The sequence below is a fragment of the Triturus cristatus genome, chromosome 1_2, assembly GCF_964204655.1.
Source record: "Triturus cristatus chromosome 1_2, aTriCri1.1, whole genome shotgun sequence".
NCBI lineage: Eukaryota > Metazoa > Chordata > Amphibia > Caudata > Salamandridae > Triturus > Triturus cristatus.
This window is the reverse complement of record NC_140580.1, coordinates 1,180,156,268-1,180,180,774: the sequence shown is the minus strand read 5'-3', so window position 1 is coordinate 1,180,180,774 and position 24,507 is coordinate 1,180,156,268. Positions and strand designations below refer to the sequence as shown.

At 51.0% G+C, this 24,507-nt stretch overlaps 1 protein-coding gene across 6 annotated transcripts in view; it reads left to right on the top strand.

The window, feature by feature from the left end:
• SPTAN1 (spectrin alpha, non-erythrocytic 1) overlaps window positions 1-24,507 on the top strand; it is a 724,155-nt gene that overhangs the window by 271,881 nt on the left and 427,767 nt on the right. For 2 of the 6 annotated variants that reach the window (XM_085614070.1, XM_085614067.1), the window contains exons 23-28: window positions 642-701; window positions 2,605-2,803; window positions 3,276-3,380; window positions 3,475-3,495; window positions 4,899-4,934; window positions 5,447-5,494. In XM_085614070.1, coding sequence (XP_085470196.1) covers window positions 642-701; window positions 2,605-2,803; window positions 3,276-3,380; window positions 3,475-3,495; window positions 4,899-4,934; window positions 5,447-5,494 — 469 coding nt within the window. The remainder of the gene's footprint in view (window positions 1-641; window positions 702-2,604; window positions 2,804-3,275; window positions 3,381-3,474; window positions 3,496-4,898; window positions 4,935-5,446; window positions 5,495-24,507) is intronic. The other 4 variants (XM_085614072.1, XM_085614069.1, XM_085614071.1 and 1 more) reach the window with 2 other exon arrangements.

The following is a 24,507-nucleotide window of genomic DNA, read 5'->3' as shown; positions in this document are numbered from 1 at the left end:
TGACAGTGTTGAAAGCTGACCAGTTTGCAGTTCACTGTGCTGAGTGTTCATGGTAGTGGGAAGAGGCGTGCAGCTATAAAAGCGGAGAGGTTTGGAACCGTCCCTACTGAGCAGAACTCTAGGACCTGTGCCTGTCATGGCTGGATGGAGCTGTGCTGAGTGTTCATGGTAGTGGGAAGAGGCGTGCAGGTATTAAAGCTGGAAGATTTGGAACCGTCCCTACTGAGCAGAACGCTAGGATCTGTCTGTCATGGCTGGGTGCAGCTGTGCTGCTGGGATGACACAATGATGTGCTTTTGGCTGTAAGGATAGAGGTGGGGTAACTGCTGTGCCAACAAACCGTTGGTGCACGTTGTCCACAGATGGCACTTCGTTTTCCTCCACCTGTGTTTTTTAACAGTCTTTTATTGGTGTCACAGGTGCTTGTGAGGAGCCCAGCCACGGCTGGGTTTTCCCTGTGCGTGGTATTTTCTTTGCTTCTTGAATGCCTTCGTATGTGGTATTCTGACTGCACTGTTAATCCTGCTCTGCACCTACTGCCCTGAAAGTCTCCCAACCACAGCACTGCTGCGAGCTTCTTTCCTTTTTGTTAATCTCACTAATTATTTTGCATGCCTTGCTGTGCTCCTCTGTCTGTGCAGGGCACCCGTAGCTAAGGAGGCCGGCAGCGTCTCTCTGCGCATGAAACAGGTTGAAGAACTGTGAGTAGGACATGCTTTTTTTGCATCTGCCACCCCGTGCTTCCTTTGTGCACCCTGTATATTTGTCTTTGCATTCACTGGCCTGCTCTGGGCTGTCGGAACCCCCTTGCCTATTGTGTTCAGGGTTGGTGATTGCTGCTTTTGTGAGCTGGCGAATGAGGCTGTGGTGCCATGCTTGCTGAAGCGTTTGTATCTGTAATGCATTGTGGGAGCCGCAGTGTCCTGGGTGTGGCTGGTGTCATGAATGCACAACAGCCAAGGTGTGCTCTACAAGGGAACCTCTGAAATGCTCTGCTGAAAAAGGGTGAAGGTAGCCTGCAGCAACAAAAAATGTTTTGCCAATGTTAAGTGTGGTCCCTATTAGTGGTATGCTCACCCCACTGTTGTTCCTGCCCAGAGTTGGCTCACACATTGCGTTACACAGCCTTTTGGCTTCCTTTCCTTGTATATTGGGCTTTAATCGGAAAGTGCACTTGTTACCCGTTGGTCTTTAAAAGCTGAAGTGTGCGCTGCTTTTATCATCACTTGGCCAGGCTCCTCTGTGGTGATCTTTCTAAAGCTTAGATGAGACCTCGCCTTTCCCTACATTGCATACAACAAGTATTGTCATCTGCTAAGTCGCACAATTCATCAGTTCCCAGACCTTTTCTGGTCACTCCAGGAGTACCTCAGGAAAATGAACTGACTGTCTGCCCTTGTTCTACCCTTTGCTTTCTTTTTCCATGTCCTGTTACCTTTGCGCCCTATCGTCTGCCTCTCTCCTCCGCCGGTCTCCTCTCTTCCCTTGTCTCCCTTCCCTACTTGTCTGCTTTTCCCTGTCCCTCCTCTCCCATTGTGCTGTCTTTCCACTCTGCTCCTTTCTTCATGTGTCCCCTCCTCTCTCCTCCTGTGTCTCCTCCTGTGCCCCCTCCTCTGCCCCCTCCTCTGCCCCCTCCTCTCTGCTTCTCTCCTCCTGTGCCCCTCCTCCTCTCCTCCTGTGCCCCTCCTCCTCTCCTCCTGTGCTCCTCTCCTCCTGTGCCCCTCCTCCTCTCCTCCTGTGCCCCTCCTCCTCTCCTCCTGTGCCCCTCCTCCCCTCCTCTCCTGTCCCCTCCTCCCCTCCTCTCCCTTCCTGTGCCCCCTCCTCTCCCTTCCTGTGTCCCCTCCTCTCCCTTCCTGTGTCCCCTCCTCTCCCTTCCTGTGTCCCCTCCTCTCCCTTCCTGTGTCCCCTCCTCTCCCTTCCTGTGTCCCCTCCTCTCCCTTCCTGTGTCCCCTCCTCTCTCTTCCTGTGTCCCCTCCTCTCTCTTCCTGTGTCCCCTCCTCTCTCTTCCTGTGTCCCCTCCTCTCTCTTCCTGTGTCCCCTCCTCTCTCTTCCTGTGTCCCCTCCTCTCTCTTCCTGTGTCCCCTCCTCTCTCTTCCTGTGTCCCCTCCTCTCTCTTCCTGTGTCCCCTCCTCTCTCTTCCTGTGTCCCCTCCTCTCTCTTCCTGTGTCCCCTCCTCTCTCTTCCTGTGCCCCCTCCTCTCTCTTCCTGTGCCCCCTCCTCTCTCTTCCTGTGTCCCCTCCTCTCTCTTCCTGTGTCCCCTCCTCTCTCTTCCTGTGCCCCCTCCTCTCTCTTCCTGTGTCCCCTCCTCTCTCTTCCTGTGTCCCCTCCTCTCTCTTCCTGTGTCCCCTCCTCTCTCTTCCTGTGCCCCCTCCTCTCTCTTCCTGTGCCCCCTCCTCTCTCTTCCTGTGTCCCCTCCTCTCTCTTCCTGTGCCCCCTCCTCTCCCTTCCTGTGCCCCCTCCTCTCCCTTCCTGTGCCCCCTCCTCTCCCTTCCTGTGCCCCTCCTCATCTCCTCCTGTGCCCCTACTCCTGTGTCCCCCTCCTCTCCCCTCCTCCTGTGTCCCCTTCCTGTCTGCTGCTCCCCTCTTGTTCGCTCTCTCCCTCAGGTATGGCTCTCTGCTGGAAATGGGTGAGAAGCGCAAGGACATGCTGGAGAAAAGCTGCAAAAAGTTCATGGTCTTTCGTGAGGCCAATGAGCTGCAGCAGTGGATCAATGAGAAGGAGGCTGCCTTGACCAATGAGGAGGTGGGGGCGGACCTGGAGCAGGTGGAGGTGCTGCAGAAGAAGTTTGATGACTTCCAGAAGGTGAGCGTCCCCTCCGCGCCAAGTCAGGCAAACTCGCGGCTTGCGCATCTTTTTTTTTTTGTTGCAACATTTATTTGCTGAAAAAAATGACCTTGTGACCAGCGGACACTGGCAGAGGGCCAGTCGTACCCATACGAGGTCTGAAGTAGGAGCAGTACCACAATATAAATGGCAGGCCAGTGTAGGATCAACTGTAAACTGTCCGACACATAACTTTCCCTATTTAGCAGAAGCAATATAAGACAGCTGGTCGTCTTACAACAGGAGTGACTGGGTGGGAGAGGGAAGGGTCAGGGTTGGGGAGGGGAGAGAAGGGCCAAGGGAGCAGGGGAATAACCAACAGTGTGGGTGAGTAAAGGCCTCCATTCCACAGCTGTAGCCTGATAACAGTGCGCTTTAGACACGGTGGATGCTCTTGGTGCAGACATGGAATGTGCCAGGTCCGGACTCTTGACAGTGTTTCTTCTTTCAGGATTTAAAAGCCAATGAGTCTCGCCTCAAGGATATCAACAAGGTGGCTGATGACTTGGAGTCTGAGGGTCTCATCACTGAGGAGGTGCAGGCTGTGCAGCAGCAGGTGAGGCGTCTTCAGCTGCCTGCACATGACACAGCATCCTTGCGCGTGGTACCTTGGAAGCCTTCTTGACTGTTTCCTCTTTCTTTCCTTTCAGGAAATGTATGCAGCACCACGGGTAAGTTGGTTGGTCTCGTGGGTGCCCTTCTGTCTGTATTGCCTGTTTTTATTTACTTTGAGATGATAGAAAAGTGCCCCTTTTTACATGCCTGAAAGAACTGAGGTAGCTGTATCTCGACTCTAGCGCCCTGGGCCTTGCTTTCCAGGCACCAGTGCATGTGCTCTGACCCCTCAAAAGTGTATGTGCAGTTGGCTAATCCCTGAATGGCATAGCTAACTTACCTATAAGATCCTCTTATGCGGTGCTTCGGGAACCCAGAGCCAGTCGTTGAAATGTCACCACTGGGACTTGAGCATTGGTCGTGCCACCGCTGTCATAGCAAAGTGGAAACAAGGCTGCCTGTCTGCCTTAGCCGCTTGTAAACTGCCACCCCAACATGGCAAAATAACCCTTTTGCCAGGTCTAAACTTTCCTTTGTGATATCTAGAAGTCACCCAAAGGAGGTCCTTCTAAGCCCATAAGGTAGGCTGCTGATATTAAATGGACGTGTTGAGCCTAAACCTTAAACCTTGCATGTCCTGACAATATAAACTGTTGTTTTTACTGTTGTAAGGACAGTATCCCTTTTGGCTTACATGGAGTTTCACTAATCCTCGCAGTAAGTGGTACCCTTCATATGGAACCCCCGACTGTGGTACTTCAAGGTATCAAATTGTTAGATTAAACCCAACTCCTTTCTGAGATCTGATTTAATGCACCTTTTAATAAGAAGGTGACTTCAGAAAGTCGGCACTTAGTTGCCCATACCCCTCGTAGCCCTTTCCGACAATCTGCAGCTGTTGTCCGTCGAGGCAACATGCTGTCCCCCCTGCTAGGAAGTGTGAAGTGCCCCAAAGAACAGGTAACAAAGAACTGTTGGAGGGAGGAGGTGTGGCTTTCTCCAGCAGGATGACTAAAGGGGTGTGGCCACAGATGGCCCGCCCTCAGAGAGACTGCCACCTCAGAGAAGTGCATTCTGATCACACCTTGGCCTGCCCACTTTCATGTTACGGGCTGAGTAACATATCCATTCTACTGAGCGTCTGTGATTATCACCCATACTGCAGCGAAGGGTCAAAGACCAAGCTTCAATTATACAATTGGATACATTTAAAGAAAATACAGTGACTGATGTGAAGACCTGAATCTGTGCTTGGCAAATTTGAGAAAGCAAAATACATTGTTCTGCATTCTGTCCATCAATTGTTCTTTTTGCATTTGTCTAATTTGAGAGACGTACTCTTGGAAAACACAAAGAATCTATAGGTGATGTTTGAAGCATTACAACGTTGGAAAAGAGTCAGTGAAGTGAGTTTCCTGGACTTCCTGCATTTTTTGACATAGCTGTGGTAATCTGTTCAGTTAGTCTTTGTTGAATTTGTGCCGCATGCACTGTTTTCATTTCATGTTTCTCTTTACAGGACGACGTAGATTCCAAGACTGCTTCACCGTGGAAGGTAAGGATTTCTGCATTCGCCTCCCTGTGATGGATAGTGTCTGCCCCGTGGGGATGGAAGGGCAGCGCAGTGTTCAGGGTTCCTTTACGTGTCCATATCATTTACTTTTCAGTGGAAGGGCTGTTTGAGGATGTTGCATGAAGCAGTGATTTGATGTGCAAAGCATCATGGCTCGGGGAGGAAGTGACATCAAAGTATGTAAAAGGGAGGTTCTAGCATCTGACCTTGAGATGGGGAGGAAATGCAAACCGAACAAGGGCTTGAGGCAGATGACCTGTGACATGTTCTTCATTTTTATCACGTGTGTGATCGGCTTACCTGCTCTTGTTTGCGATGCAGATGGTTACTTCTGCTTGGCGTACCTGAAGTGTCTGAGCTGAGTGCTGAATGAGTGTCTGAACCCTTTTGTTTGTTTTCTGGTATATACCTTTGGGAGCCCTCTTTTAGGCTGTCTTGTGCGAATTAATGCTCGACTCAGATTCTTTAAGCTCGGTTTACTTTCTTCACTCTAGTCTGTTAAGATGGCTGTGCACTCGGTGGCAACCTTCAATTCCATCAAGGTAAGAAGGATTTGATTAGATTCTATGGATCGCATGTGGCTGCCTTCTCCAGGGTGTACAACTGCTGCTTGTAGTTTCTCTGTGCGGGGTCTGTTGTGGGAGTTCTGCTCCTGCAGGTGCTGGGAGACCTTTTGGTCAGCCATGGTTTCCTGCTAGTGGGTGTTGGAGTGAGGTTCTGTTTAGTGGATCCTTGCGGATGGGCGCCTTTCCCTTTCTATTCTGTTCCCAAAGGCTAAAACCAATACTGCAAACCATGACCTTTTGAGGAGGAGCATGGTGTAATTTCCCACAAATAGCACATGGACTGGAGAGATTCTGGACATACATAGGGGAATCCAAAAGCCTTGTACTTTGGAATTTGAGAATAACTTTCCAGTTCGAGGCGTATGAGCTGCAGATTGTACACTTTTGCATAGATCGCCATCTGGTGTTGGGCCCGGATGTTTGCAGTTTGTTTTTGTTCTTGGACAGTCTTTGGAAGTCACAAGTTTGGTGACTCCTCCTTCGGTCCGTACTGCGCATGGGCTTCGGCTCCATCCTCAGATTGTTTTTTCCCGCAATCGGGCTCGGATGTGATACTTCGTGCTCCGGCTTCGAACTCTTCCAGTTCCAGCCTCGACGGAAAATCCTCGTCCATCGAGATTCTTCATCAATCATCTTCTTCATCTCTCTTAGAGGCACTTTCTCGATTCCACACATCGGCACCGGCCTTCGGGCCCTCCTCGACTCCGGTCCCGGCCGATGGAAAGGACTCCGTTCAAAAAGTGCCCAAAATGTGGGTCTAAATTTCCCCACACCGACCTCCATCAGGTGTGTAACCTTTGCCTCTCTCCCGAACACGAGGCCCGAGACTGCCCCGCCTGCAAGTCTTTTCGATCGAAAAAGACGATCCGGGATCGAAGAGCTCGACGCACCATGGCGCACTCATCGACCTCGGCTCCACCGGACATCTTCGGAGACGACACCGGAGCTTCGGGGCAACAACACACCGAGCAGGAGGAAGATATCGTCAGCGCTTCCGAGGCCGACGACTCCGACCTGGAGGACATCACACCGGCGCAGAGGGTCGTGAGTACTCTACCCCCTCCCACCCCCGCGCCCATGTCGAAAGAGACTCCGGTTACACCTTCGCCTCCGGGCCTAGGGAAAACCAAACATACAGCTTCTATCACCCCACCTTCGGGTCCGGTGTCGAAGCATCACAAGTCTCACGGCGGCTCGGGCTCGAGCCAGCCTACTCCTGGTGCCGACAAACACCGTTCGGCACCGAAGAAAGTGACACCCAGTTCGGCTCCGAAGCAACCGGTGCCGAAGCCTGGACTCTCGGTGCCGACAAAACACAAGCATATATCCCTCGGCACCGACGCTCCCGCGCCGAAGCCTACCTCGACACCGAAAAAAACGGAGGTTCCAAAAAAGCATGGCGCAGAGAAACCATCCAAGTCCTCGGCTCCGAAAACATCGGCGCCAGCAGACTATTCGGTGCCAGCGGAACTATTTACACCTGATCCGTCTCAAAAAACCTTAACAAAGGATCCAAAGACTGGGCTCTTGATTTTGTCTATCAAGAAAAGACGTCTTGACAAACCAGCTCCTCCTCCACCGCCAAAACGGAAGGACTCTGCCACATCTCCTTTCAGAGTGCCCTCCCCACCACCTCCTACATCTCCTCCACCTCCTCCACCTCTACCACCTCCTCTACCTCCCAAGTCTCCACCACCCTTACCTCATCACTCCCCAACCCCGTCTCCAGAACCTGATTACGAGGATCCAGATTATGATCCAGCGGACGCCCCGCTGGACCCCACACCCCCAGGGACCCCAGACCCATGGGAGGATTACCAAAACCCTGACATACCAGATGTGCCTCAGGATGACATCTATCCATCCAGGCCATCTCCCCCGGAGGACTCACTAGGGTTTCACCACATAGTGCAGCGAGCAGCACACTATCATGGGGTAGAACTACATAGCGAACCAGTTGAGGAAGATTTCTTACTGGATACTTTTGATATTCAGGATAAATCTACAGCCATCTTGCCCATGCTTAAGGGTGTTACCAAACATGCAGCAGAGGTGTTCAAGGACCCAGTCAGGGCCAGGGTCTTAAACCCCAGAATAGAAAAAAAAGTACAAAGCAGCCCCCACAGATCCTGCATACATTAAAGGACCTGCTCCTTTAGATTCACTAGTTGGGTCCACAGCTAGAAAGCGGTCCAACTCCCAGTTATCAGGTGAGGCTCCACCACCAGATAAGGAGTCAAAACTCTTAGATGCGTCTGGTAAACGCACTGCCTCGCAAGCCGCAAACATTTGGCGTATTGCGAATACACAGGCGCTGCTTGCGCGCTATGACAGAGCACACTACGATGAACTAGAGGCTCTTATGCAACACCTCCCAGAGAAACACAAACGTAGAGCTCATGAACTAATACAGGAGGGTAAGCTCATTACTAACACCTCCATTAAATGTGCCCTCGACGCAGTGGACACTGCTTCTAGAGCTATAAATACTAGTGTCCTGCTTCGCCGTCATGCCTGGCTCAGGATCTCAGGGTTTAAGCCAGAAGTCCAGGCATTCATACTAAATCACCCCTTTGACCAACAACACCTATTTGGGCCAAAGGTGGACGAAGCATTAGAAAAAATGAAAAAGGACACAGACACAGCAAAGTCTATGGGGGCATTACAATCCCAAACCCCTAGACACTCCTTTCGGCGTTCGTCCTTTCGTAGCACAGGCAGAGGTTACTCCACCGATAGTGCCTCTACCTCCTACAAGTCCCCTCCTCAAACTACCTTCTCAAAGGGCTACCAAAGAGGTGGATACAGGGGCAACAACAATAAGGGCAGGGGCAAAACCAACACCACCCGTTCTGCCACACAATGACTTCCCCTCGCTCCCCCCAGACCATCCCACTCCGGTCGGGGGCAGACTACAAAACTTTATTCACACCTGGGAGTCCATAACATCGGACAAATGGGTGACCCAAATTATTCGGTCAGGGTACTGTCTCGAACTAACATCTACCCCACCCAATATTCCACCAAGGCACCGTACAATGTCACAGGAACATTCCACACTGCTCAAACAGGAGGTGATCTCCCTCCTCCAAAAACACGCTATAGAGCAAGTCCCCGTCAATCAGCAAAATTTAGGGGTCTACTCTCTGTACTTTCTAATACCAAAGAAAGACGGGACCCTGCGGCCCATTCTGGACCTCCGGCCTCTAAATGCATACATACATTCGGACCATTTCCACATGGTCACCCTCCAACAAGTTCTCCCACTCCTCTGCCAGGGAGACTTTCTCACTACACTGGACTTGAAAGACGCATACTTTCATATTCCAATACACCCTTCTCACAGGAAGTACCTCAGATTTGTGGTGGACGGTCAGCATTACCAATTCAAGGTTCTCCCCTTCGGGGTCACAACCGCACCACGGGTGTTTACCAAATGCCTAGCGGTAGTAGCAGCACACCTCAGACGCCAACACATTCACGTCTTCCCTTACTTAGACGACTGGCTAATAAAAGCCGCGTCCTACAACCTATGTGTACAACATACAAACAGCACCATCCAACTGCTCCACCAGCTAGGTTTCACGGTGAACTATCAAAAGTCCCACCTCATACCATCTCACACAAAGCAATATCTCGGGGCCACTATAGACACCTCCAAGGGTATAGCCTATCCCAATTCAGCCAGAATCGCAAGCATACAAGCCTTGCGCCAAACATTCATTGCTCAGCACTCTCTCCCAGCAAGAGTGTTCATGAAGCTAATAGGGATGATGGCATCTTGCATCTTCATAGTGCCCCATGCAAGACTCCACATGCGTCCACTCCAAGAGTGCCTAGCACGCAAGTGGAACCAGGCCCAGGGACAGCTGACGGATCTGGTGTTGGTGGACGGCCGCACCCATCACTCTCTGCAGTGGTGGAACACCACAAACCTTTCCAAAGGGCGGCCGTTCCTGGACCCGGTTCCTCAGGTGATTCTAACAGCGGACGCATCGCTCTCCGGCTGGGGAGCGCACCTCCTACACCTCACAATGCAAGGTCTATGGACGCCACAGCAAAAGTCGCTCCACATCAACCATCTGGAGCTATTGGCGATCTTTCTAGCCCTAAAATCCTTTCAGAAACAAATTTCAGCCAAAGCAGTCCTCATTCGCACAGACAATATGACTGCAATGTATTATATTCAAAAACAGGGGGGGGGGGACACTCTCCCCAGCTCTCCCGCTTAGCACAGAGCATATGGAGATGGGCAATTCCACAAAAAATCTTTCTCCTGGCACACCACGTCCCAGGCATACAAAACACCATGGCAGATCTGCTCAGCAGACAAACGCAACAAATACACGAATGGGAACGTCATCCACTAGTTCTTCGCCCATTCTTCCGCAAGTGGGGGCATCCTCAGATAGACCTCTTCGCCACCCACGAAAACAAAAAATGCCCAAGCTTCGCCGCCAGATACCCACACCCATTGTCCAAAGGCAATGCGATATGGATGAACTGGTCAGGCAAATTTGCATACGCCTTTCCACCTCTCCCGCTAATTCCATTAGTGGTCAGGAAGCTACAACAGCACTCCCTAACACTCATTCTGGTAGCCCCAACATGGGCCAGGCAGCCGTGGTACACCACACTATTACAGCTATCGGTGGTACCACATCAAAAACTGCACCTGTCCCCATGCCTCCTAACTCAGAACCATGGAGAAATCAGGCACCCGGGCCCAGCTCAGCTCAACCTTGCGATCTGGCTCCTGAAATCTTAGAATTTGGGTACCTTAACCTTCCCCCTGATTGCATGAACATTATCAAGGAAGCCAGACGTCCTACCACTCGAGCATGCTATGCCGCAAAGTGGAAGAGATTTGTTGTTTACTGCCGTAACAATACAATCAACCCTTTAGAGGCATCCATACAGCACATCATATGCTATCTGCTCCACCTTCAAAGGTGTAACCTGTGGTACTCATCCATCCGTCTACACCTAGCAGCAATTGTTGCTTACCTGCAAAACAGACAGCATTTATCACTGTTCAGAGTGCCCGCTATTAAAGCCTTTATGGAAGGCCTTAAACGAGTAATTCCTCCCAGGGCACCACTTTCCCCTGTATGGAATCTAAATGTAGTTCTTACAAGGCTAATGGGTCCGCCCTTCAAACCAATGCATAAATGTGAGCTACAGTTCCTCACGTGGAAAACAGCTTTCCTCGTAGCTATCACTTCCCTTAGAAGGGTTAGTGAGATACAAGCGTTCACTATACAAGAACCCTTTTTACAGATACATCACAGCAAGGTGATACTTCGTACAAATCCAACATTTCTGCCCAAGGTCATTTCCCCCTTCCATCTCAATTAATCTGTGGAATTACCGGTCTTTTTCTCGCAACCTCAATCTGTTGCGGAAAGGGCTCTACATACACTTGATGTTAAGAGGGCTTTACTGTACTACATACAAAGAACGCAACCTTTCAGGAAGACTAAACAATTGTTTGTCTCCTTCTCTCCACCGCATAAAGGCAACCCCATCTCTAAATCAGGGATAGCTAGGTGGATTGTAAAGTGCATACAAATTTGCTATCACAAAGCAAAAAGAACATTATCTGTTCCACCTAAAGCCCACTCTACAAGAAAGATAGGGGCTTCTATGGCTTTTCTAGGGAACATACCCTTAGATGACATCTGCAAAGCAGCCACATGGTCAACTCCGCACACCTTCACAAAACATTACTGTGTAGACGTGCATTCCAAGCAACAAGCTAGTGTGGGCCAGGCTGTACTAAAGACACTATTTCAAACCGCTGCAACGGATAGCGGTGGTCGCCGCTAGGGCTGGGTACTGCTATGTAATCTATGCAAAAGTGTACAATCTGCAGCTCATATGCCTCGAACGGAATATGCTACTTACCAGTATGCATCTGTTCTTGGCATGTAGAGCTGCAGATCTATACACGCCCACCCGCCTCCCCGGCTACCTGTATCCGTTCCAGTCTATCTTATTTAGATACAACACTCATGGGTTTCTTACTGTTATCACTACGCTCCATCTTTTCCCTGCTGGCGAAAAACAATCTGAGGATGGAACCGAAGCCCATGCGCAGTACGGACCGAAGGAGGAGTCACCGAACTCGTGACTTACAAAGACTGCCCAAGAACAAAAACAAACTGCAAACATCCGGGCCCAACACCAGATGGCGATCTATGCAAAGTGTACAACTCTGCAGCTCTACATGCCAAGAACAGATGCATACTGGTAAGTAGCATATTCCTTCCTCGGGTTGATGACTCCTGGAGGATATTTTTATAGCTAAAAAGAGCAGAGCCTCAAATTCCCTGGTGGTGACGAGTCACTGGAAGTTAATGGTTTGATGAGCACAGAAAAGATGATAGTTGACACTACGGGGTCTTTCGAGCATTCCTAAATTTAACATGAATTATTGCACATCTTATTTAAATGCTCTATAATATGCATGCTAGCAGGGCTAGGGAATTAATTCGGAGTGTGATATTACACCCAATACTATGAAACAAATACGCTAAATGGCATCTTGCTGTCTAAACTGGGGCAGAGGAAGAGGAACTGATCCCATACATCAGATTGGGTTTGCCATGCTTGGTCAACATTAGATTTTATCTTGACCATCTTATTTCTTCTTAATACAGAGGTGAAAAGTAGAACGGGCAGATTAGATCCCTCTTTCCACAATTTTAAAATGACTTTAGAGGGCATAAACCGAGGTTTCCTTTGCCAAAAGTATACAATTGAGGTATTCCTCAACCTCATTTGTCTGCAGTAATTGCCCTCTGCAGGAATACTAGAGTCGGATCAAACTAGGCCATGGTAATCAGATATTGAGTAAGATCTGAACAAATGGATGCCTCAGTGGGTTTGTGCTCTGCACCACTGCTTCATAACCTGTACATGCACGCTAGTGGAAAATGTCTATTGGCAGAAAGTTTGTTTCCTCTTAAAATAGTTCAGTGTACAATGAGCGTTTTACAATACGAAGATGACACTGGAAACCTATCTTGATTCAGTCAAAGAGCACAGAGGTTAGCAGCTGCCTTAGGCATATATAATATAATAATTCTAATGATGTGGAAGTTCATCAAAGACTGGTATTGTATAGTAATATCTGATAGAGACTACTAGCCGCAGATTCCTTCACGTAGAATTATCCCCAGGCGGGAGACTGGACCCGTAAAACTTTCTTGCCCAGCATACCTGCGCGCCGGAGGACTGTACCACGCGACTTCATCCCGACGTCCTCCGCGGGCGTGACGTCAGCGAGGTCACATAAGCCCCACCCCAGCGCGCTTACGTCAGTTTTCTTTTCCGCGTGCAACGCGGACCCAGATCGTGTCCCTGGCCTGTTTCCGCCCTTCTTTCCGCTTTCAGCGTTTTTCTTGGAAACAGTGTGCCAATGGCTTCCGGTTTCAAGACATGCTCGTCTTGTGCGCGCCAGATATCGGCGACGGATCCTCACCCCATCTGCATGTGGTGTTTGGGGGAGCACCACGACTCCACGGATTGTGAGGCATGTCAACAGATGAATCCGAAGTCCCGGCGAGAGCGCCGGATGAAGCTCCTTTCGGCACGCATGTCCAGGTCGGCGTCGCCGCGTCGTTCACCACGGACGGCTTCAAGAACCTCTGTCGCCGACATCGTCCTTCTCCCAGACCGCAAGGGCGTCGCTCACCGGTTGGTAAGTGTCTCAGTTTGTCTCCGAGGCCCGGTCCCCGGCCTGTTGGGGGCATGGGTTCTCCGCGGGTGGTGTAGCCCGCGCATCACCATCCTACCTGCTGTTCCCCGGCGCAGGGGAGACCAGAGCCCAGATGGAGGCCTATGCGGCGGCCTTGCAGGCATCTTTGGCTCTTCCTTCTCCTCCTGCTATTCCTGGGATGTCTGAGGATCACTTGGTGCGTGCGGGGTCTTCTGCGGCGTTGCCGGCGGCTCCGGTGCCGGCAGGTTCAGATCCAGGTTCGGAGGATGTGGGGCCATTGGGGTGTAGCCCTTCGGGGTTCCCCTCCTTCGGACCCGGGCACCACTGCCTCGCCGCAAACCCAGCGGGGGTCCCTGTGGTGTCGCGGGAGGTTGCCGGGCCTCTGGCGTGTCCTCTAGTCCCCCTCGGTCCTCTGGACAGGCGGCGGCCTTGTCCGAGGTGGCGCTGGCGCCTCCGCAGGGGCCGGGTCGGGTTTCGGGGCGTGTCCCCGGGCCCCCCTCGACCTTGCCCGCAGGCAGCGGCTTCGGCGGAGGTTGAGTCGACGCCTTTTCGGCACCGTTCCTTAGCCGCCCCGGCTCCGACCCCGCTCCGCGCGTTGTGGCGGAGGTCGTTCTGGCGTCCCCTTCGGCGCCGGTCGACATTGACCTGACGCCAGTCGCGGACTCTACGGTGCCGGGCCGGCGTCGGGTCGTTCAGTCGTCTTCGGATGCCCCCTTTTCTCCAGAGGTTCGGTGGTTGTAGGTTTCCTCTTCTCCGGAGACGGGCCGCCGCGTCGTGGAGTTTTCCACGGCGTCTTAGAAGGACGGCTCTTCGCCGTCGCCGCGCCCGCAGTCTTCAAAGGAAGGGCCTTAGGTTCCCCATTCCTCAGCCCCCCCTCCTCCCCTTTTTCGGTCTTGGCCTTTCCTGTCTCCGGTTGGCCTGGAGGACGGCCGCCTTAGCTTGCAGCCGTGGCCTACCGAAGAACTGCTTTCCCCGCCACGGGACCCTACGGAGGCCGGTGCTGCCTTTGCTCGGGCTGTTTCCATGGCGGCTGGGATCTTGCGCATGGGCGATCCAGCTGCCCATTTCCCCACGGATCATCTTTTGGAGGTCCTGTATCAGGGTTATGGAGGTCGGGAGCTGCTTCTTCCCTTAGAGGCTTCGCTCCACATGTCTCTTTTGGGGGCGGCCCTCCGCGGGGGATCCGGTGCCCCAGCCTCTTCTGCACCGCCACTGTCCTGCGCCGCATGAGCCGGTCTGTCTTTCCCTTCACCCCTCTACCAGGGGTCCTCTTTTACAGACTGCTTTTTCCTCCCTGCCATCGGTGTTGTCTCCCCCGTTGCAGGAGGCCCACTGGCTAGATTCTTGGGGACGCAATATCTTCGCCTCCACCAGCGCGGCTTTGAGGGCCCTTAACACACTTTGTGTTTTGGCAAGGGCCACTTCTTTCTTGTGGGACTCGGTGGAGTCCCTTATGTCTGCTGCTTCTCAGGAGGGTGCCTGTGTTGATCTCGGCACCATGTGTTGGATGGCCGGGAGCTGGCGGCCTTTATTCTTCGCTCTGCTCTGGACGTTTCGGAGTTGTTTGGTCATACCATGGCTTCTTCGGTGGCCCTTCGTCGACATGCCTGGCTACGGGATAGTGTGTTCCCGGAGTACATGAGGGAACGGTTGGTGGACCTTCCTTTTGATGGCACTCTTTTGTTCCACGCCCCTGCGGACTCTACCATTCTTCCTCCTCCTCAGTGACCTGTGTCTGTCTGTGTCATGTGAGGTGGTGTTCCGTTGTTTTCCTGGGGCCTTGTAGCGCGTTGCCCCGGTTGTGTTTTGTGCGGTTCCTGTGCCTTCAGGTTTTTTTAGTTAGGACTTTGGTGCTGTTGGCTGCTGGTCCGGCTCTGTTTTGACTTGTGGTTTGGCTGTTAGCCGTGTAGGCCCTGAGATTAGGCCTTCTGTATATTCTTTCTTAGCTGATTGACAAGCCGTCTGCGGTTTTCTCCGCTGGTCTTTTAGTTTGTCCTTTGCTGCGGAAACCTTTTCTTAAGAGGGTTCCCATGTTCTGGGACGTAACATGCCCTATGTGGGGTAATGATAGCTATTACATAGCTTTATCATGTGCTGGGGAGGTGTGGTCGCCCTTCGGGCTTCTGCTCTCCGTGGCGTCACGGTATATTGCAGGTGCGAACTTCTTGCTGATTGTTTTGGAGTGGCTTGCATTGTGCCGTGGTCAGTCCTTCTCCTGGGTCGCTCCTGGGTCGCTGTGTCGCTTGCCTAGTCTGGCCTGCTGTTGGCGGCATCGTGTTGTAGCGGTGTTGGGGGGAGGGGGGGGGGGTGTTCTGGTGGGCGGCTTGTGCCGTCCTCCGTCTTTCTTTCTTTCCTTCTTTCTGCCTGGTTCCACTTTGTTTGTGGGTCAGCGTGTGCCGGACCCTCCCTTGGGACGTGTCCTGGCGCTTCCTGGCCTCTGCGTTCGGCGGGCGTCTAGCTTGTCCTGGGTGCACCGTTCAGCGGTGCTGTCTGCTACTAGCTGTGCATGCCGTGCGGGCCTGTTTGTTCTCACACGCTATTGTGGCCTTTGATGTATTCCCTTGTGCCTTTCTCTTCCGTCTGCGCTTTTGACGGTGGTTCCTTGTCCGGTGGCTTGCGGCTGCGGTGTGTTCGGCTGTTTTCTGTCACTGTGTGTGTTCTTCAGTGGGCACTGCCTCCGGTTCTGCCTCTTCCCCCTGGGGTCCGAGGTGGTCCTTGTGTTCCTTGAGGCTTTTCGGGCGCTGTCTGCCCCTGCGGGGTGTTGGGTGGCCTCCCTTGCTTGGGCTTAGGGTTTCCTGGACCTTCCCTTCTTGTCCCTGTGGCATGTCCCCTGCTGGGGCCCTGCGTCTCTCCTCGGGTAGGCTCTCACAGGCCCTCCTCCCTTCTGGGTATGGCTAGTGTATCTATTCTACGTTCAGGAATCTGCAGCTAGTAGTCTCTATCAGATGTACAAGTTACTTACCTTCGGTAACGATGTATCTGGTAGCCACAGATTCCTTCACGACCCGCCCTTCCTCCCCGTTCTGCTAGGGCCCTCTGCTTGGGTTTCTGCAGTCACCTCCCTCTGGGTGGCTTGTCTTCTGTGGGTGTTCTCTTCGTTTCCTTCCGTCAGCCATCCCTCCAGATGGTTTTTCTTTCTGGCGTGTGCACCTTCTTTTGCTCTTTCCTCTGCTGTTATTTCTGATCCCCACCTGGTCCTCTTCGTTGGGAGTTCTTTTCCCTGTCCTATGGCCCTCCTTGGCTCTGTCTGTGGATGGTTTTCCTATCCTCTGTCCGCCTGCTCCTTTAAGGAGGTGTGGACGTCCTTGGCAGTGTAGTTTGGGGGTGGATTGCTGTTGCTCCCCTGTTCCAGGCTTCTGGCCCTTTTCCTTTTAGTGGTGGTTGCATTCCCTCTCTCTTTCGGTCACGGTGCTTTCGCATGCTCTCGCCTTAGCTTGCGAGGTGGTTCAACAGAGTGGTGCTTGCGCTTTTCTTGCTCTGGCTTACTGTTATTTCCTTCTGATACTTTATTGCCACCTGGTGCTCTCGCCTTGGCTTGCGCATTTGTTCCTCAGAGTGGTGCTCTGCTCTTTTCCTGCTCTGGCCGGTTGTTGTCACCTTCTGGTACCTTGATGCCAACTGGTGATGTTTTCTCGCCTTTTGTTTTCCCCTGTGTTTGTCTGGTTTTTTCGCACACTGTTCCCGTGCTCTCATCAGTTTTGTTGTGATGGCTCCGCTTTGTGGATCGGAAAAGTTATTCGAAGCAAACTGACGTCAGCGCGCTGGTGTGGGGCTTATGTGACCTCGCTGACATCACGCCCGCGGAGGACGTCGGGCGGAGTCGCGTGGTACAGCCCCCCGGCGCGCAGGTATGCTGGGCAAGAAAGTTTTCCGGGTCCAGTCTCACGCCTGGTGATAATTCTACGTGAAGGAATCTGCAGCTAGAATCGTCTCTACCAGATACATTGTTACCGAAGGTAAGTAACTTGTACACTTGGTACAACTAGGCAATTATTAAGTAAGCAAACACAAGGAGATTGCCGGAGCGCTGAGACTTTCCAGACACTCACCCCCCCCCCCCCCCCCCCCCCCCCAGTAACAGATCTGGATTGAATTCATCATCCTTCTTAAGCTCACTTTCCCACCCCAGTTCAGACCCATCTATATGCAAATCAGTCTTGACCCTGTGCCTCATGGGAACATTCCAGCCCGAACTGCCAAGCCAGGTCTTCCCTGGACTAGAAACAAACATCCCAGGACCAGTTTTGGGGTAATTCCCCTCATCAGCCACACTAGCTTTAATCCAGTGGCAAGTTGAGCAAGGGACCCACGTCTGGGTATTCCCTGCCAACCTAGGGCGAAAAAAGCAAACACAAAGAGATAATGGACGGAGCCCTGAAATCTTTCAGACACTCACCCCCTGCCATGGATCTGTGTTGAATCCATCATCGTTCTTTAGCTCACTTCGTCACCCCTGTTCAGATCCAGCTATACGCAGATCAGTCTTGACCCTGTGCCTCATAGGAACAGTCCCGACCAAACTGCCAAGCCAGGTTTTCTCTGGACCGGAAACAAGCATCCTGGGACCGCAATTGAGAAGTGACATATATTTTTTAGATGGCCAAAGCATCTGTTTTCCCACGAGCTACTGTTGTTTGGGAGTTGAAACATGTGATTTGGGGCTGTGAGAAAGTGGTTCTGTATATACTGTCCCTTAATAGGTACAGGGTGTACAGAGGCCACAGTCCCCAGAGGTTTGGCAGAGGCTAAAGTTAGATATAACCTTACTCTCTAAAGTGGTAGCTTGGTCGAGCAGTAAGGCAGTATCAGAGGACAGTGTAAAGCATTTGTTGCACACACTCAGCCAGCAAATGGTCTCACACACTCAATAACTGAACTCTAGGCCAATGGTTTATATATAAAAAAATATATGCTGGTTTTATTTTAGAACCAACAATAGGTATTAAAATATACTTTCTCAGAATGAGATGCTTGATATAAATACTTTTGCAATATGCAATTGACTTTTGTAGAAAGTTACAAGTGGTTGCTATAGGCAACACAATTCTAAACACAATATTGCATTGAGTTCAATGGAAGTTTCATGTTATTTGCCACAGATTACTTTTAGGATTACTTTTGGAATTCCAGGACTGGATCCTAGATTCAGTCCTGGGTCAGTACTTGGAATCAAGTGATAAAAGTCGACTTAATTACTGTGATAATTTTTAGACAATATTTTGCTATTTTAAAAGTTGACACTTAGAAAATATTTCATAGAAAACAGTCAATGATTCCCTATGGAAGAAAATTCAAGTTGCAGGTATAGTATGTTCTCGTTACTTTTGTAATCCAGTACTGGGTGCCTAGACTCAGTACTGGGACCTTTATCCAAGACAGGCAAGTAATTACATTTTCAGATATTATACGATTTTGAAAGAATATTTAAAGATTGCAGAAATTGACACTTAGAAGAAATTTCACAGAGAAACAGTCAATGATTTCCTATGGGAGAAAATTGGGTTACTGGTAATTACAGTTGTAAGTATTCTTCAGAGTCCGTGCTGGGCACCAAGATCCAGCACTGGGAGCTCACCTAAGAGCAGGTGAGTAATCTCGTTTTCGTTACTCGGCTGATTTTTGGTGAATATTTTAAGATTTGAAAAGTCCACACTTAGAAGAAATTTCAGGAAAAAGCCAGTCAATGTTACCATATGAGAAAAATAGAGTTATCGGTTTAAGGGTAAGTACTTGACTGGCAGAGTTGAGGTTCTGGGCATAGACTCAGGGGTTCCCCAGGGTCAGGTAGGTACAGTTGGTTCACCCTCAGCGACTCTAGGGCGGCCGGGTGCAGAGTTAGGCCCAATGTTATCCTATGAGGGATAGGGGGGCCTTGGTTAGTGGCTGCTGACTGGCAAGCCACGTGGCTGTGGGAGCTGGGCTCCTGGTCACTTACTCAGGGCAAGTGGGTAAGTAGGTAGGTGTAGAGTTTTCACTGCCAGGGCCACTCGGCGGCTGGGTGCAGAGTGCTTTTGAACCTTCGGGCGCTCAATTTCAATGGGAAATCTCCGGTTTAGAAAAAGACTGCAAGCTCGGGGACGAGGACACTTCAGGTGCCACCACCACTTCGAGAGGTAAGTTGGGTAGCTGGAGGATAGGTAGGTACCCCGGGATTGGGCACAGGGGGCCACAGGGCGCCGCGTGCAGGGTTGCCTTTTGGTGTCGGAAATCTTACCCACTGTTGATTGCGGTTGGGGGGTGTGAGAAAGTGGCTCTGTATATACTGTTCCCTAATAGGTACAGGGTGTACAGAGTCCACAGTCCCCCAGAGGCTGATAGAGGTCAAAGTTAGGTATGACCTTACTCTCAAAAGTGGTAGCTTGGTCGAGCAGTAAGGCAGTACCAGAGGACAGTGTAAAGCATTTATTGTACACACTCAGTCAGCAAATGGTTTCACACACTCAATAACTGAACTCTAGGCCAATGGTTTATATATATAAAATATATGCTTGTTTTATTTTTAGAACCACAAAGGGGGTAAAAATATACTTTCTCAGAATGAGAGGTTGAATATAAATACTTTTGTCTTAAGCAATAAATTTGTGTAAACAGTCACAGTTGGTTGCAATAAACAATCCTATTTCCTAAACATAACAATGCATTGAGCTCAATGGTAAATTCAGGTTATTTGTAATAAATTACTTTTCAGATTACTTTTGGAATTCCAGGTCTGGCTCCTAGAACCAGCCTGGGGTCAGTATTCAGAATCAAGTGATGAAAGTCGACTTAATAACTAATGATTTTTAAATAATATTTAGCTATTTCAAAAGTTAGCACTTAAAAAATATTTCAAAGAAAACATTTAATGGATCTCTATGGCAAGAAATTCAAATTGCAGGTAGAGTACTTTACCGTTACTTTAGTAATCCAGGACTGGGTACCTAGACCCAGGACTGGGGTCCTTATCAAAAGCAGGTAAGTAATTTCGTTTGCAGAAATGGTACGATTTTAAAAGAATATTTCAAATTTGCAAAAATAGACACTTAGAAGAAATTTCACAGAAAAGCAGACAATGGTTTCCTATGGGAGAAAAATGAGTTAGAGGTAAGTATAGTTGTGAACACTTTTCAGAGTCAGGGCTGGGCACCAAGATCCAGCACTGGGAGCTCACCTAGGAGCAGGTGAGTAAATTCGTTTTTGTCACTTGGCTGATTTTTGGTGAATTTTTGCAGTTTTGAAAAGTTCACACTTAGAAGATTTTTGAAGAAAAAGCCAGTCAATGTTACCCTATGAGGAAAATGAAGATAGCGGTTTAAGGGTAAGTACTCGACTGGCAGAGTTGAAATTCCGGGCATGGACTCAGGGGTCCCCCAGTGTTAGGTAGGTACAGTTGGTTCACCCTCAGCGGTTTCAGGACGGCCGGGTGCAGAGAGTGTTAGGCCCAATGTTATCCTATGAGGGATAGGGGGGGCCTTGGTTGGTGGCTGCTGTCTGGCAAGCAACGCGGCTGTGGGAGCTGGGCTCCTGGTCACTTACTCAGGGCAAGTGGGGAAGTAGGTTAGTGTAGAGAGGGCACTGCCAGGGCCACTCGGGCGGCTGGGTGCAGGGTGCTTTTGAGCCTTCGGGCGCTCAATGGAAATCAATGGGAATGTTCCGGTTTGGAAAAAGGCTGCAGGCTCGGGGACGAGGATGTTTCAGGTGCCACCACCACTTCGAGAGGTAAGTTGGGTAGTTGTAGGTTAGGTGGGTACCCCGGGATTGGGCACAGGGGGCCGCAGGGCGCCGGGTGCAGGGGTGCCTTTTGACGTCGGGAATCTTACCCTCTGGTTGATCGCGGTTGGGGTGGCACTTGGTTCTGAGGCTGCAGGCTTCCTCCGGGATGCCGAGGGGGGTCCTTGGGTGCCGGACTCGGGTTCAAAGTCGCCGTGGGGTCGTCCTCAGGGTCTTTGTCCACTCCGGCACTGGCCAGGCTTGGCTGGTGCAGAGTGTGTTGGGTCCGCGGTTCCGGGCTGCTGCCAGGGGTTAAAAATAGGTTTCTTGAGTAGAGCCTCTACTCATGGGAGTTCCAGGGGCTTAGAGCCAAAAGGTAGCCAGGTCCTCCGGGGTTGGTGAGGTTGCTGGCCACGAGAGATGCCGCGCTGGTGCAGGTTCGAGATTCGACAGGCCGGTAGGGCTTTGGCCTAAGCAGTTGGTGTCTTCTTCTCTTTTTAGCAGCTGCAGGGCAGGTCTTTGTTCTTCTTGCTCTTCTTGTAATTTTCTATCTGGAATCTAAGGAAGGAAGGTTCAGGGGGCCCCTAAATACTAGATTTAGGGGCGTTACAGGTAGGTGAAGGCCAGGGACCAATGGGTCCTTGTCCTGGGGTGGGTACACCCCCTATCCTGCCTCTCTCCTGTGGGAGGGGGGCAGTAGTCTAATCCTGATAGGGTAGGGCCTCCCATCTTCAAGATGGCGAGAGCCCGGAGATGTGATTCACCTCGCCTCCCCCACCTGAGGGGTGGGGTGGGCAGGCTGGCACATCCCCTGTCCTTGTATGGGGTTTCCGGCCAAGCTTCCCGCCAGAGTGGGGGGTTGCAGTGGCCTGGGGAAACTCCAAATGGCGGCCTGCCTTTGAAGCTTCCCTTTGCTCATCCTGGGGGAGGAGATTTCTCACCTCACCCATGATGTGTATTGTTGCAGGCCCGGGAGAGCAGGGGCTCTCCCACCCAGGGGTCCAGCAACGTGTCTGCTGTGTGGCAGCCTGGGCAGCCTCAGAGCAGACGTGGATTGTAAGTTAGCTGTAAGGGGGCATCTCTAAGATGCCCTCTGGGGTGCTTAGTACATTAAATCCTACACTGGCATCAGTGTGGGTTCAATGTGCTGAGAAGTTTGATACCAAACTTCCCAGGCTTCAGTGTTGCCAATATGGTGCTGTGGAGCTCGTGTTTGACAAGCTCTCAGCACCATGCACTCTTAAATGACAGCACTGCACTTACAGTGCCCAGGAATGGACCCGGGTACTGTAGGGGCACAGGGCTCCTGCTCCTGTGCCCACACCATAGGCGTAATGCACCCAGCTAGAGGGGTGGCTGACAAATTCCTTGGCAGTGTAGGTGATGGGCATGGTACACAGTGATGTGTGCCATGTCGACTCTTTGTTTTGTCCTGCACCCAGACACTCAGCCTGCAAGGGCAGTGTGTGTGTAAGGGTACAGGGCCTCTGAGGGTGGCACAATGAGTGCTGCAGCCCTTAGAGGCCTTCCCTGGCCACAAGGCCCTGGGTACCTAGGGTACCATTTACTAGGGGCTGACATGTGGCTAGGGTTTGCCAATTTGGAGTTTGTGTGGTTTAAGGAAGGAACATAGGCCCTGGGCACCTGATTGGCAGGAACCCAGGGTACACTCAATCGAAGTACATTCAGCAATTTAGCAAAAAGTGGGGGCATACCATGCAAGAAAGATGGCACTTTCTCACAGGGGGGGCACCTTGTTCCGAGGCTGCAGGCTTCTTCAGGAGTGTCGAGGGAAGTCCTTGGGTGCCGGACTCGGGGTCACAGTCGCCGTGGGGTCGTCCTCGGGGTCTTTGTTCACTCTGGCACTGGCCAGGCTTGGCTGGTGCAGTGTGTGCTTGGTTCGCGGTTCCGGGCTGCTGCCAGGGATTAGAGGTAGGTTTTGAGTAGAGCCTCTACTCATGGGAGTCCCAGGGGCTTAGAGCCAAAAGGTAGCCAGGTCCTCCGGGGTTGGTGAGGTTGCTGGCCACAAGAGATGCCGGGTTGGAGCAGGAGCAGGTTCGAGGGTCGACAGGCCGGTAGGGCTGGGGCCAAAGCAGTTGGTGTCTTCCTCTTTTTAGCAGCTGCAGGGAAGGTCTTCTTTCTTCTTGCTCTTTGTAGTTTAGAATCTGGAATCTGGGGAAGGAAGGTTCAGGGTGCCCCTAAATACTAGATTTAGGGGCGTTACAGGTAGGTGAAGGGCAGGGACCAATGGGTCCCTGTCCTGGGGTGGGTACACCCCCTATCCTGCCTCTCTCCTGTGGGAGGGGGCAGTAGCCTAGTCCTGATAGGGTAGGGCTCCCCATCTTTAAGATGGCGAGAGCCTGGAGATGTGCTTCACCTCGCCTCCCCCACCTGAGGGGTGGGGTTGGCAGGCTGGCACATCCCCTGTCCTTGTATGTAGTTTCCGGCCAAGCTTCCCGCCAGAGTGGGGGGTTGCAGGGGCCTGGGGAAGCTCACAGAGGCAGCATGCCTTTGAAGCTTCCCCCTGCCCATCCTGGGGGAGGAGATTTAGCACCTCGCCCAGGATGTGCATTGTTGCAGGCCCAGGAGAGCAGGGGCTCTCCTATCCAGGGGTCCAGCAACATGTCTGCTGGGTGGCAGCCTAGGCAGCCTCAGAGCAGACGTGGATTGTAGGTTAGGTTTAAGGGGGCACCTCTAAGATGCCCTCTGGGGTTCTGGGTACATTAAATCCCACACTGGCATCAGTGTGGGTTTAATGTGCTGAGAAGTTTGATACCAAAGTTCTCAGTCTTTAGTGTTGCCATTATGGTGCTGTGGAGCTCGTGTTTGACGAGCTGTGAGAAAGTGGCTCTGTATATACTGTTCCTTAATAGGTACAGGGTGTACAGAGTCCACAGACCCCAAGGGTTTAACAGAGGTTAAAGTTAGATATAACCTTACTCTCCAAAGTGGTAGCTTGGTCGAGCAGTAAGGCAGTATCAGAGGACGTGTAAAGCATTTGTTGTACACACTCAGTCAGCAAATGGTTCCACACACTCAATAACTGAACTCTAGGCCAATGGTTTGTATATAAAAAATATATGCTTGTTTTATTTTAGAACCAACACTTGAAATTAAAATATACTTTCTCGACAGGAGATGTTTCATAAAAATACTTTTGTATATGCAATAGACTTTTTAGTAAACAGTTACAAGTAGTTGCAGTAGGCAACTCTATTTCTAAACACAATACATTGAGCTCAATGCTAAATTCAAATTATATGCAACAGATTACTTTTTAGATTACTTTTGTAATTCCAGGCTTGTATCCTAGATCCAGTCCTGGGTCAGTTCTCAGAATCAGCTGTTGAAAGTAGACTTTGGTACTGTAGGGATTTTTAACTAATATTTAGCTATTTCAAAAGTGAGCACTTACAAAATATTTCAGAGCAAACAATCAATTATTCCCTATGGAAGGAAATATAGGTTACAGGTACAGTAGGTTATCGTTACTTTTGTAATCCAGTACTGGGTGGCTAGACTCAGTACTGGGACATTTATCCAAAACAGGTAAGTAATTACGTTTTCAGATGTTATA